The sequence below is a fragment of the Acipenser ruthenus genome, chromosome 4 (assembly GCF_902713425.1).
Source record: "Acipenser ruthenus chromosome 4, fAciRut3.2 maternal haplotype, whole genome shotgun sequence".
NCBI lineage: Eukaryota > Metazoa > Chordata > Actinopteri > Acipenseriformes > Acipenseridae > Acipenser > Acipenser ruthenus.
This window is the reverse complement of record NC_081192.1, coordinates 22,639,516-22,653,306: the sequence shown is the minus strand read 5'-3', so window position 1 is coordinate 22,653,306 and position 13,791 is coordinate 22,639,516. Positions and strand designations below refer to the sequence as shown.

Here is a 13,791-nt window from a genome sequence, read left to right as displayed (position 1 = left end):
TGAACCAATTATTGTCTTAATTAGTCAAGATTAACATGTGTTACAGATCTTTAGCCATTGATGATGTTAAGACACCTATAAAACTGACGAGGGCGCTAACAAAAGTCAAGGTCAGCTACCACACAGACTATGGTTAATAGAAGATAGGAGTTTATAATGGAGGGTGGTCTTCTCTGAGGGAAAAAAAAAAACCTCTCTGGGATCCTCTCAGCAGCCGGAATTGCTGTTAATATAAGACTGCCTCCCTTGCCTCCTCTAAGGAACCTCTCCTGATTAGTTTGCAACAGAAGTAAGTGCCATATTTAATAGTATAACCCTCTTAGCTATAATGCCACATTAGCATAACAATGTATAGCCCTGAAAAAAAAACTGTATTGACAAGCATTTTTGGCACCTGGGACCAATAATTTTTTCCTAAGAAAGGCTTAATGGTTTGTCAGGCAGGGAAAATTAACTGCAAAAATAAATCTGACTGTTTCTCAACAAAAATAAGAAGATGAGGTATCAACAGTCAGCCATTAAGCCTTGTCCCTGCGGTAACAGCTGTAATGAATAAGCAACCAGTAAAGTTACATTATTATTCCTGTAGTTTGGAGAGTACACCGATGTATACAGCCTCCACTCCTAAGATGCACAGCCATTTTGTGGCAGTTTTATGTACTGAGTAAATTAGGGTGGAAAACAGTGAAGCTGTTTTGATTTATTTTATATAAAATAATACAACGGAGATTATTATTGCTGCCTAATCTCAGTACTTAATATGATGGCCTTATTTACTTGAGTGCAATGCATATATAAACAAATATGCATATAAATATAAAAACAAATGCAAACAATGGTACAATTACAGTACAGACTTAGGGAATGTTTCAAATTATGCCTAATTGAAATTTAAAATATATCGTATACAGAGTGATTCATAATTCACATTGTGGATGCCTAAAGTTCCTCAGTACCTGCAGCTGAAGGACACCTGTTAAGAATTTGAAAGCTTACACTTGCAGAGCGCACTGAGATGATTTTGCTGTGTTGCGAAAATGGATGTATCAGTGCTGCAACAGCTATGGCTTTTGCCAGCAAACACACTGATAGAGGCACAATTCCTAGATCAAGTTAACCTGATTACAGGTTAGCAGATCACAAGAAAGTCAGAAGTCCGACATCTGCCACCACTAATGAAGTCACAACTATCGTCCTGGGACCCACAGTTGTGAGCCTGAGATGAGAATAATGGCACAGGCTACTGGTACTAGCCAGTAGTCTGCATGGAGGATTCTTCATTTTAGTCATTTTCATCTAGATTTACCTCTGTGCAACGGTTATCAGTACCGCATGCCGAAAGCGATTCTGTGAATGGGTAAAAGAACAGACTGCCATTGTCACAGATAACATCATCTTCTAAGATGAGTCCGTTTTTCACCTGAACAGGACCATGAACTCTCAGAACGTGCATTACTGGGCTGATGACAATGCTCCTGTGCACCATTCCTTACATGTGCAATCCTGGTTAGACAACGAATTGCCAGGTTGGTGGATAGGAAGACAAGGTCCCATCCCATGGCCTCCATTGTTTACCAGGCCTTTCACCCATAGACTTTTTTCTCTGGGGACTCTTGAAGTCACAGGTTTACTGCTGCTAACCTCACGACATAAATGTGATTGCTCTGATTGATGCAATGACATTGCAGACTGTCTGGTATCTATATGCTGGAGCAGATATGGTCGGCAGAAATCATTGGCTTTAAATGTTTGTGTTTCAAAGTGATAACAATGGGAAACATTTTGAACTATTTAGTTTCTCTTTTTGTCGTAATACTTCAGATTCCGTATTTGTAAACTCCAATTTGGTGGCATTTGATAGGTTTTTGTTTCGTGTGTTTGTTGTTTTACCCTTTGTGTTACTTTTTTCTTCAGTTTCATGTTTGTGAAATATATTCCTCAGCTGGATACCTTACCAGGTTCCTTTATACTGCCCTGTGCCTTTAAATCTCCTTTCAAATGCAGTGCCTTTGATGGCCCCAGAACCAAAATAATTTCCGTTTTCTATTACACCAGAGTGGAGACAATGTCAAAAATTGCAAGATTTTTTTTGTCTTTTAAAACAAATGCAGATACTATGTCAAGTGCCCACAGTTTCAGTTTTATATAAACATCTCTGTAAAGCAATTGAAGAAATCCATTACCTCAGAAAACAGTTAAACATGGCACTATGAAGAAATCAATCAATCAGTCAATCAATTTTATTTTTATATAGCACCTTTCCTGTTAAACATCTCAAAGCACTGTACATAGCAAATAGAAAGAATCATTTACACACAGAGCTGATGTAAAATGCAGTGCTTATCTTGAACCTCAGATCATGCAGACCATTCATATGACATTTGGATATTTCAATAATAGAAGACATTTCTTTGTTTTATATGTGACCTTTAAAAGATCTTATTGGATCTGTAAAAAAGAAAATAGTAAATAAAATAGTTTAACCTCTTAATTGCTGCACACAGCAATACCAGTTCTATTGTATTCCACCTTTATTTATGTTTCATGAAAAGATTAGGTTTGGACAAAAAACATTAAACATCTTCTACATGTAAGACATACTTTTGTGTAAAATGGGCAGCCCCTCACATGAATGATTCATTTTTTACACATACTTCAAAAATGTAGGGCGATCAGAATGACCAATCTGCAGAGTAAAAACCTCCTTTCATTGGAACTTAATGGTATAATGTTAAATCAATGTCCTACTGTAAGTGACTCTGCATATAATGCACAGTTCACAGCCTACCTCTGTAAAGCGCTTTGTGATGGTGGTCCACTATGAAAGGCGCTATATAAAAATAAAGATATTATATATATATATATATATATATATATATATATATATATATATATATATATATATATATATATATATAATTATAATTAGAAGGACAGCAGATTTCCGCAGACAACCTCTATGCCTCAGGTCTACACTGTTTATAATGACTATCAATCTGGATCTGCACTTTTCATTCACACATAACCTTCCTGACCAGAGTTGCTACCGTATACATTTTTAAGAGATAACATCTTTTATTTTTAAATCTGCTGTTTATAATGACATCGGGGTCTATTATAATAATCCACAAATAGTGACATCTCAATAGCACCTCCTTAAAATTTATAAACCAACAATAATTTATAAACCTTATTTCACTGTATTTTTATGGTTAGCACTTAATAAGTGTGTCTAAAACTCGTACTCTGGGGAAACTCCCACTTGGATTATTCAAGAGTTAAAGAGCATCAGTATTAACATTATGTTTAGATCCCAGTTTGAGTTTGGGGCAGAACAAATGCATACATATAACATCACTGTTGTATATAATGTGCTATAATTAAGATGTGTGAGTAGTACAGTGTCAGATACCAAATTGGATGCTTTTCTGTAAGATGGTAAAAAGGTTATAATTATGCAATCAGCTTAAGCCTAAAAGAGGGGCAGTTGCAGGGGAATGGAAACACATTTTGTAATCATTACATTAAAAATTGCAACTTAGTGTACCCATCCTAATTAGGGGAAGAAGTGGAGAGCAATGTTATTGATTGGTTCTGGCACAATCTGTGGAATTGCACATCTGCCAAGCTGGCACTGAATCTGAGATGTTAAATAGTTGCTGTAGTTTCCCAGCATTTAATCACAAATCTGTCAAACAAAATGGAACCATTTAAACTGTAACAGCTGTAGCAATGTTTCCAGTACTACACAGTGTGTGTCTGGATACCTGTGACAGTGAAACAAAAATGTAAATGTCTGTCACTGATCTGAAAATGACCCAGGGAGAAAACAGAAAATAACTGAAAGTCGCTGTTTTTGTTTGGGGCGGCCTTCCCAAGTGGATTCTGATTTTATTTTTTGTATTTGAAGCAACAATCAATATTATACTATGCAATTGATTATTGTTTTGTCCAGCTCTTAGATATACTGTATAATGCACTATTAGTGTGCACAACATAGCATACTTCAAGGGTGTTTTGAGAGGAACGGTAGTTCCTCATGCCAAGTTATCAGCAAGAACTGCCAGACTATCTATACAGCAAGGGTAGTTTACGTGTTTTCAGGGTATTGGTGCAGCAAACGTAAATCAGCTGAAAGCACCATTTAACTTTTCATTTGTAGTTCCCAACACATTTAGGTGAAATGTAGAAAACTAAGTCGATACCTGTCATACAGTAAGAGAAATAAGTTGCCAAAGTAAGGTAAAAATATATTACAGGACATCCAAGTTTAATGACAGTTAACTTGTTTTGTCAACATGGAAATATACTAGGGAACGCACTTATTGTGACGTCTATGTAATTTATATTAAATTACTTATTTCTGTTTTAAAATGGAACATTTGCCTGAGAAATATATATATTTTTATATAATATAAATATAAAAAAGGTCTAGCATGCGTGGGATTTGAAACTATAACCTTCAGTTTGGAAGTGTGTTATACTGTCAGTGCTATCCGATTAGTTGAGAAAACAAGCAGTATTTTGAAAGATGAAGGCAGCCAGTTGAGAATTCTCAGGACTCTTATGGAGATTTTTTTTTTTTAGTCATTTCATCATTCTGAGATTCTGATCTTGATCTCTGAAAAAAGGTGGTTTCCTGTCAGTGTTACGCTCATTATGGTCCCTATTGGCGCAAGATAGCACGGTTTCCTCTTGATACTGGTTGATGAGAGTAACGCTATTTGTGGTCCCCACTGGACAAAAAGGAACATTTAATTTCTGAAGGATAGCCTACATATTTGGTAAAAGTAAAACAAATAAATAAATACATTAATAAATATAGAAATAAATGAACACACAAATCAATAAATTTATTTCTTTCCTTATCTATCTTGATATTTATTTATTTATTTTTCACTATCAGATATAAACACTGCCATTTTAATACTGCATGAAACGAAAATAAATACTCAACAGTTATTGTTCAATTGTATACTAGTGAAGATTTTTGTACATAAAGGTCGTCATGCTTTCATATATTTTTACTTTCAAATTAAAAAATATATTGTAACAACCCGGACAATTGCTTTGTTGCAGGACTTGTTGTCTGTTTATATATATATATATATATATATATATGGCTAGGCTACTGTTTATATTTACCCTATCCAAATGGCAATACATTGCCTCAATATAGGTTGAACAATTTTGCTATTCCCGGAAGTGATATCTGAAACAAACACATTGGAAATGTGAAAAAATGGCAAGTTATCAAAAGTGCACAGCCATTTAAAGTGGAGATATCAAAAATACAAACCAAGTTTCAAGAAACCATTAGGACAACCTTGTCCAGCAAAAAGCAAATAGGCATAACTGTAAAACTGATGGGGGCCAAGGTTGCCCCAATTGTTTATTTTAACTTGTATCAAAAACACAAGCTAAGTTAGAAGAAACAATTGGGGCAACCTTGGCCAGCATCAAACAAATAGGCACAACTGTAAAAAGCGGTGGGGGTCAAGGTTGCCCCAATTGTTTCTACTAACTTGGCTTGTGTTTTTCAGGCGCAATAAAAGCAGATCGAACTTGCATCAAAAACACAAGCCAAGTTAGTTACAGTTGTGCCCATTTGCTTTGTGCTGGCCAAGGTTGCCCCAGTTGTTTCTTGAAACTTGGCTTGTGTTTTTGATATCTCCACTTTAAATGGCTGGGTACTTTTGATTTTTTTTCACATTTCCAATGTGTTTTGTTTCAGATGTATCACACGTTGAGGATGTTTTTATCAATACTTTTGCCATGTGTTTTGTAGATAAGGAGACAAGGTGGGATCCAGCTTCTGGTGGATCTCCTCGATCATCGAATGTCAGAGGTGCACAGAAGTGCTTGCGGAGCGTTGAGAAATCTGGTGTACGGAAAGGCAAATGATGACAACAAGATTGCCCTGAAAAACTGTGGGGGGATTTCTGCACTGGTCCGGCTGCTGCGCAAGACCTCGGACCTGGAGATAAGAGAATTGGTCACAGGTAAGCTCAATTCACTGGACAACGTGATTTTGACCAATTGGTTTGATAGAAAAAAAAGTATTTTTATTATTTTTTTTACTCTGATACCTTACAGTATGTTAATATGTCGAGTGGTTATGTAGAGGCATGTTAGGGTTATATGTGTTGTCACACTCCTTTTGTATCTGCAGAATCATATTGAGCATAGTCAACATGTGGCTGCAGCTGTATCAGTGGGAATCAGACTTCCATCAGTGTAAAAAAGCAGGGACAGACACTTGTATTTCTGCATTATCAGACTCTCCTCTCCACACATTTGTGTGCCTTTCCAGTCAAAATTGTTTGTTTAAATTAAAAATGTGTCTAAATGAAACTCGCTTTTGCAAAGCATTTTTTTGCATAGCTATCTGGACATTTTTAGGAACCAATCAGAGTGTGTGTCTCAATTGGCACTTTCAGCCCTTTCACCACACTGCCTTGAACCAATTTTATTGTTCACATTCCGCTTGGTTACATGTTGTACTTGACATTACTTCCACCTGACTTTGCATCAGCATGGGCTGGCATTACTTTGTTAACTGGATTATCCCAGAATGATTGACACACATTTGGATTTTGCTGTGAAACTGGTTATGTTAAAGTACTCAATTTTATTAAAATGTTATTAACCACAATGCTACATATCACAATCAATGCAGGTTAAAATTAATGCAGGTTGAGTGCCAATAAAAATAGTAAACTATTAAGAATTGGGTAGAAATTAGCAATATTCAGTAACATTTTGCAATGCATACATGTATTAATTCACTGTAATTGACAATGTAACCATGTTTATCACTCTTTATTTGCTCAATTAGGATTGGTGAGTTTCAATATAACCCTTGCCATTTTTTTTTTTTTTAAGATAATCGCCAAAAATCCTACATAGCTATTGTATGTTTATTGGTGTGTACTAGAGTCAGCGCTTTAGATAAGGTTTTGGGTCTGGGAGTAACTTACCCTCTAATTATAAAATGCAATATTACCTTGCAGTCATGAGTAATCGCGATACATACTGTACAATCTTTAATGGTAATGGAGTAGGCATTAAAAAAGAGCCTTCTATTTTAACTGCAATGTTACTTTGAATTATTGTACAAAAACTTAGTATTAAAATAAATCAGAGACAACAGCTGTTCTTATTCACTGTATTGACCACAGCCAATACAACTCTGAAGATAAGCACAGAAACAGATCATATATATGAAGGTAAGCACAGAAACATAACTTCTATTTTAACATTAAATTCTAAAACTCAGTGAACATGTTAAACATCAATATAAAGCCATACAGATAAATACATTAAGGAAATTAATTAATAAGTTATAAAACAGTTTGTTTAATATTATAGACACTTTTTTTTTTTTTTTAGAGGTTGCCTCTGACGATGGTTCCAGTTGGATTTGTAGCTGGACTGGGGTGTTTACACTTCAACTTGTGTAACTTCGATTTTTTCTTATTTTTACTGTGATTGGCTACAAAGACAATAGGGCTAGCCAGAGATTGGATAATGTTTGTTGGGTTGGTTTTTCTTGTATACAGTTTCCTAGTAAGTGAAGACATTGTATTCTGGGAGATGTGGTTGTTAGTGGAAGTTTTAGGGGAGACAGCAGAGGTGAAAGTAAGCCGGTACGGCTTAAGCTACATTATGTTTAAGCTACATTTAGGGGAGACAGCAGAGGTGAAAGTAAGCCGGTACGGCTTAAGCTACATTATGTTTAAGCTACATTATTTTTTTCTTTGTATTTAAGCAAAAAAAAACTCTCAGTACCTCAGGTCCTGTTCACATGACTTAGAATGACAGAGCGTGTGATTGCCATGGTAACCATCACATTTAACTATTTGTGCAGGAAGAAGCATTCCTGAAAAACAAACAAACAAAAAAATATTCCTCGTAGTGGAAACTCTTGCAGCTTTTGTACAATGAAATTGTAGTGGCCTGAATTGAAGTGAATACCTACATAAGACAAAGGCATACAACTATTCCACTGTATTACTTGGTAGAATGATAGACTGTGATACGCTGCTCCTTCTAATTGCTTTTAAAAAGGAAAAATATAAACGACACTGAACAATAATGCAGTACCAGTAAGAAATTAAAGTTACTTTCACCTCTGGGAGGCAGACAAACTGTGCAGCAAGATTGCTATGTGTATTTTTACACATTAAATTAAAATTTAGGGGGGGGGGGGACTCAACCAGAGAAAGTTTGACAGACCAGCCCGGTCATAGAAATACATATGTGCTGTAAGAAACCTATGGAAATTAAACATATTCATAATGTATTACAATTAAAATTATACAGTGTAGTGCATCACTACTTGTTCAGCTGTTACAGTTTGCAAAAACTTTCTGCTTAGCTCCCACAATATCTTGGCTTTTCTTGCGTTAAGAGATGACTAACCACTCCAGATCTTCAGACTGGCATTCAAACAGCATTCCACACACACACACGCACTTACACAGCCAATAGAATTGCTGAAATGTTACAAGGTGGCATCAGCTGGCACTATCTTGTAACGTTTCAGCAATTGTCATCTCAAACAATCAACCTACCACTCATGTCATCAAAAAAAGCAACATTGCTTAAACCCAGGCAATACCAACAAATATTTTCTGAAAATCTTAGATTATTTATCAAATAACAAAGCCCCAAATTCCAAAGATTATTTTCTGTCATTCAAAAGGTGTTATAAGAAATAAGGTTTATTCATTTCACTATTGGTTTTAATACTGTATGCAGAAGGTAAATATGTTTATGACCCAGGTTTTTTACAGGTAGATATGTTGGTAAATATGTTGTGACCCAGGTTTTTTACAGACTAACCTCCCAAAGGAGCTATCTTTCAGGTCAAGGTGGATTTCATTGAAATATAAAACAACAGGTTAGATTCTCAAAGCTTATTGTTCAAATGATTTTCGCATATTTTATTTAAAAAAAAAACAACAACAACATTTTGTATTATACAAGTAATACAAAAAGACAGCTTAAGACTATTTACGGCTGCCTACATTAAAAATGTAACATTATTTATGGTTTGATAACGATATTAGGTGGGTTTTTCCTTTTAAAAATTTGAAAAAAAAGCTTTGGTAATGTAGCACAATTTGTCAGCCTTTTTAAGTCCACTAAAATTGGGTAGTCATAACTGATGTAGCAACAACCTTCTTCAGAATGCATTACAACACAGTATAGAACACGGTAAAATAAGAGCTGTCTTAGCTGATCTTCTAGCTTTTCCCCACAGTCATTCTTTCCGTTTCACCAGAATCCTGTTTTGCTGGCATCAGTCATGGGGAGGGGTGAATGAAGTGGAGCATAAAAAATCTATTACCGGCCTTGACCTTTAAATGGGGTACAAGGTTATTTTTGTCTATTTGTGGGTGTCACTTATGAGATCTGGTATATTTCTTTTTCATAAATCAGGTCTTAGTCATCTCTTGACAACACCTTTCATGCGAAATCTTGTTAAGGGAGGGTAATTAGGTGTCATGTGCCAAGTAAGGATACTGTGAACTACAAGAGGTATTGGTAAGGGTTTTCAAAGACTGAACCAATCATCACACACCACAAATGTACATGTCTACTTGTTCTGCCATCACATGCAGATCACTTGAGGGGGCAGAGGCGAGCACTTCACAAGCACGTTATTTGTAAACTGATATAACAGAACCGCTACCGTTTTGTTTTTTTAAAGGCTGGCAGTTACAGATACCTCTCTTGAATAAACACAACAGCAATGTAAAAACTGGTACCAGTAGTGTGTCTGATTTCAAAGGAGGTGTTGTGATACAGACATTTGTTGACGAGAAGCAGCATGAAAACCCCAAGTGCTTCATTTTAATGTGATTGTACCTTTTAGAACATGCCTAGTTAGTTATTTAATTCGTAGATAACTTACTATTCCAGAACAATTTTTCTCTATTAGCTTACATACATACAAAATAATAGAAGGCAATGTGACTAAGAAGCAAGTAGATGTAGATTCGAATTAATTTAGAAATTATGTTATCACCCAGAAACAATTCTTGCTTATTTTTGTAACACTATCATCATCAGCATCATCATCATCATCATCATCATCATCATCATAAAACACCAGTAGGCTATTATATACATCATTGTAAGCCACTTCCCCGTTGTAACCCATTAGCAGCAACTACACTTATAGAATGAGCAAGAAATACACTCTTAACTTGATTAGAGGTAGTCACTGGACACGTCTTAACATAAAAAGGAGTTAGTGTGAAGTAATACTCCCCCCCCCCCCCCCCCCCCCCCCCCATCCAAGAGCAACAATGGAAGTATTTGTGTATGTTGTTGCCAGGCAAATATAACAACCTTGGGATGTCAAGGATACTTCATAGAATAACGCCTTTATCACTTCCCTGAGAAGGGTGCACGACAATTTGTCCCTGACAATTTCTGAATGTTACACTTCAGTTATTGATAAAAGACTGCGAGGGCAACTCATTTTTTTTATATAGTTTTCTTGGTTTGTGACGTTAACCAGAGTGAGATGCAAAAGCGACAGTAGTAAATGTGTGAGACTGAGATCACAATGTAAAACAGAGTAAGATGTAGGTTGGATTGTTAAGCTGTATCTTGTAGTAGGCAGTTCAGATTTCTGTGCCGCTGTTCCATTTTTAACATGGCATCTGTTGGGCATGATGAGATTGGGATTTCATTAGCCTGTAGAATAATGGAACAATACAACCCCTGTGGGTACAAATGAGGCAGAGGATGGCAGTTTTTTTTTTTTTTACAACACAAGCCTCAAGCCAGTGTATTAAATTAATAAGAAAAAAGGGAAAAGGCACTGGGAGCAAATAAAAGACTAAGAGGTAGGTGTACTAAAGTGTTGCCCCTTTCGCAATAGTCGCAAACCAGTTGCAAATGAGTCAGAAGTCTTGGGTGAAATATACTAAACAAGTGCAATTTTATTTGCAACTTTTTCTGTTTGCGGTTCAAGCGTAGATGTAATTACGGGCATTCACAAAAAAGGGGGCAGAGATAGTACAAATGAGGGTTCACAAATATTATAATGAGATGTACAAAAGCTGCCGACAATTGCAACACTTACAATTGCATCAATTTGTTAAGAACGTTTGAAAGCATGTTTTAAACAGTTGCAATTGTAGCTGGCATTTTCCAGTCCACTTTTTCTTGTGCGTTGCCAGTTGTGCTCAATGCATTTTTGAGGCAAATAGCCAAATACCTATTTTTCCCTAAAAGCAGTGTGTACTTGCAAGCCTTGAAAACAAATTTCTCTGACATTTCTATAAGCGGGCATTATGTATAGGTATTTGGCTATTTGCCTCAAAAATGCATTGAGCACAACTGGCAACGCACAAGAAAAAGTGGACTGGAAAATGCCAAACTGTTGGGAGCAATAGACTGCACACATGTGCCGCTAACCCCTCCAGCTCATTCTGAACATCTGTATAGGAATATGAAACGCCTATTCTATTAATGTGCAGGTGGTTTGTAATTGTGCACAATTTAGCACTGCACCACTGACTAACTTAAATAAAAACAGACAGTATACATTTAGCTTATAAGTTACTAATGCTGGTCCTTTGAAATTCGTATTAACAAGATTTGACTGTCGTCCTGTAGGTATCATAACTTGTCAATGCGGCACTATGATCTATTTTATGTTAATTGTCTAGGCTGCCAAGTTAATAATAATAATAATAATAATAATAATAATAATAATAATAATAATAATAATAATAATAATAATAAATAAATCATTTATTTTCAATTTAAAACCATCTTTTATTCGCATTGTACACCAATGTGTACAATACAGCAGCATGATTTATTTTGTGTTACCATACCAGTAGCCTACAGTCTAAAGTAAAAAGAAAGTGTGCTAGGTGTTACTGCTCTCACTAAAACAGCCTCATCAACAACACTAGCTTGTTGACATGAACGACCAGCAATTTCTATGTGCTAACACAGTCAACATTTTAAAAGTGCACACACATTTCTTATATTTTGACTTTTAAAATATGTACATCTAGTAATAGGGATGAATTGTCGGGGGGGGGGGGGGGGGGGGGCGAACTGTCGCGGGGATGAATTGTCATGGACCCATCTGAGAAACAGGACTGCCAGCCAGACTGCATGAGGCAAGGAACAGAGTGAAGAGAAATTAAAATGATAAACATGATAAAAGGCTGGTATCTCTCCACGTAAAGACTCTTTTTCACTGTGGCCCCTGGAAAATGTAGATGCATCACAAGTGGTCTATAACAAGTGAGGCACAATGTAGTTATTCCCTTTTGGATTTCTAGCATAATAAATAATACATGTCACATGATCAAAATTGACTCTAAACTACAGCCCTGCTTGAATAACCTAAAGGGTTTTGTAAAGAAAGGTAAATAATGATTGATCTGTGTAGTACTGCATGATAAACTGTAAGGGGAACATTTCCCAAAGTGGGGGTCTCAACCCCAAATATGGGTCGAGGCAAGGTTTCTGATGGGTTGCCAAACAATATGACGTTCAGTGCGCACTATTAAGTCTTAGTTTCACTATACAACTTCTTATGCTTATATTCAAAAAAAATATAATTCACATACAAATCATTAGAAGAAACTGTATAAACAATTAATTTTTTTATCAACAGTCTTCTGCTTTAAATATGAACCAGAAAATAAAGCATAAGAGGACATTTTATGTGCGGTTACTTGTGATTTTGAAAACAGTTGTTAAAATGGATGCAAAACGAAAACAATGTCGAATCCTACTTGCAGCTCAAAGAAACAAAAACAAATCTCACCTTCTTATATTTACTTCGGTTTTTCTTAAATTGGAAACGAGGATGATCTGTGTCCTCAGTGTGTCATTTGTTGTGAAGTACTGGCATTAAGAAAGCCTTAAGCTGTCGGCATTATGAGACATGGTATCCAGATTGCTCTGGGAACAGACACAAGTTTTTCCAGAAGAAAGCTGATCAATTAGCTAAACAGCAAGACGTTCTTAAAAAATCAGTTACTGTCTCAGAAAAGGCGATGAATGTGCCCTACCTGGTTACAATGCATATTGCAAAAAACAAAAAACTGCACACAATTGCTGAGGAACTAATATTACCAGCAGCAATCGACATGTGCAATTAAATCCTGGGCGCCAGTGCTGCAGAAAAGTCCAACAATACGATTAGCAGACTAATTGATGATTTATCCCAGGATACAGAATGCCAGCTTATAGACAGAGCAAAATCCTCAGGCAAGTTTTCTATTCGGCTGTATGAGTCAACTGATATTGCTGGGTGTGCAATACTCCTTTTGTTTGTACGCTACACATAGGAAATAAGAAAATGTCTGAACTTCATGATGTTTTAAATGCAGCAGTTAAGGTTGTGAACTATATTAAGACCAATGCTTTAAATACACATTGCATTTAGACTTTGTACCGTGAATTAGGAGCCGATCACGAACTGCTATTAATGCACACTGAAATACATTGGCTTTCCAGTGGGAAGATGCTGCATCGTCTATTTGTGCCAGTGTTGTAATCGAGTCACAAAAATTGGGACTCGAGTCGAGTCACAGGGGGGTAAGACTTGCGTCGAGTCGGGTCTTTGACATGCCAAGCTCGAGTCAAGTCACAGTTTGCTCGAGGCGAGTCGACTCACCTATCTGGCTCAAGTTAATTCGAGTCATTAGTTCTGATAGTTCGAGACAGTTTGATTTAATCAGATTCATTTTACAGGAGATTAGCAATCTACAAGTAAAAAGAAAATAACATTTTAATTAA

At 36.1% G+C, this 13,791-nt stretch overlaps 1 protein-coding gene across 9 annotated transcripts in view; it reads left to right on the top strand.

Annotated features, from left to right (window-relative positions):
- Positions 1-13,791, top strand: part of LOC117400196 (catenin delta-2-like) — a 366,132-nt gene that overhangs the window by 248,961 nt on the left and 103,380 nt on the right. For all 9 annotated transcript variants that reach the window (XM_059022195.1, XM_033999746.3, XM_059022197.1 and 6 more), the window contains one exon: positions 5,789-6,002. In XM_059022195.1, the coding sequence (XP_058878178.1) occupies positions 5,789-6,002 (214 nt within the window). The remainder of the gene's footprint in view (positions 1-5,788; positions 6,003-13,791) is intronic.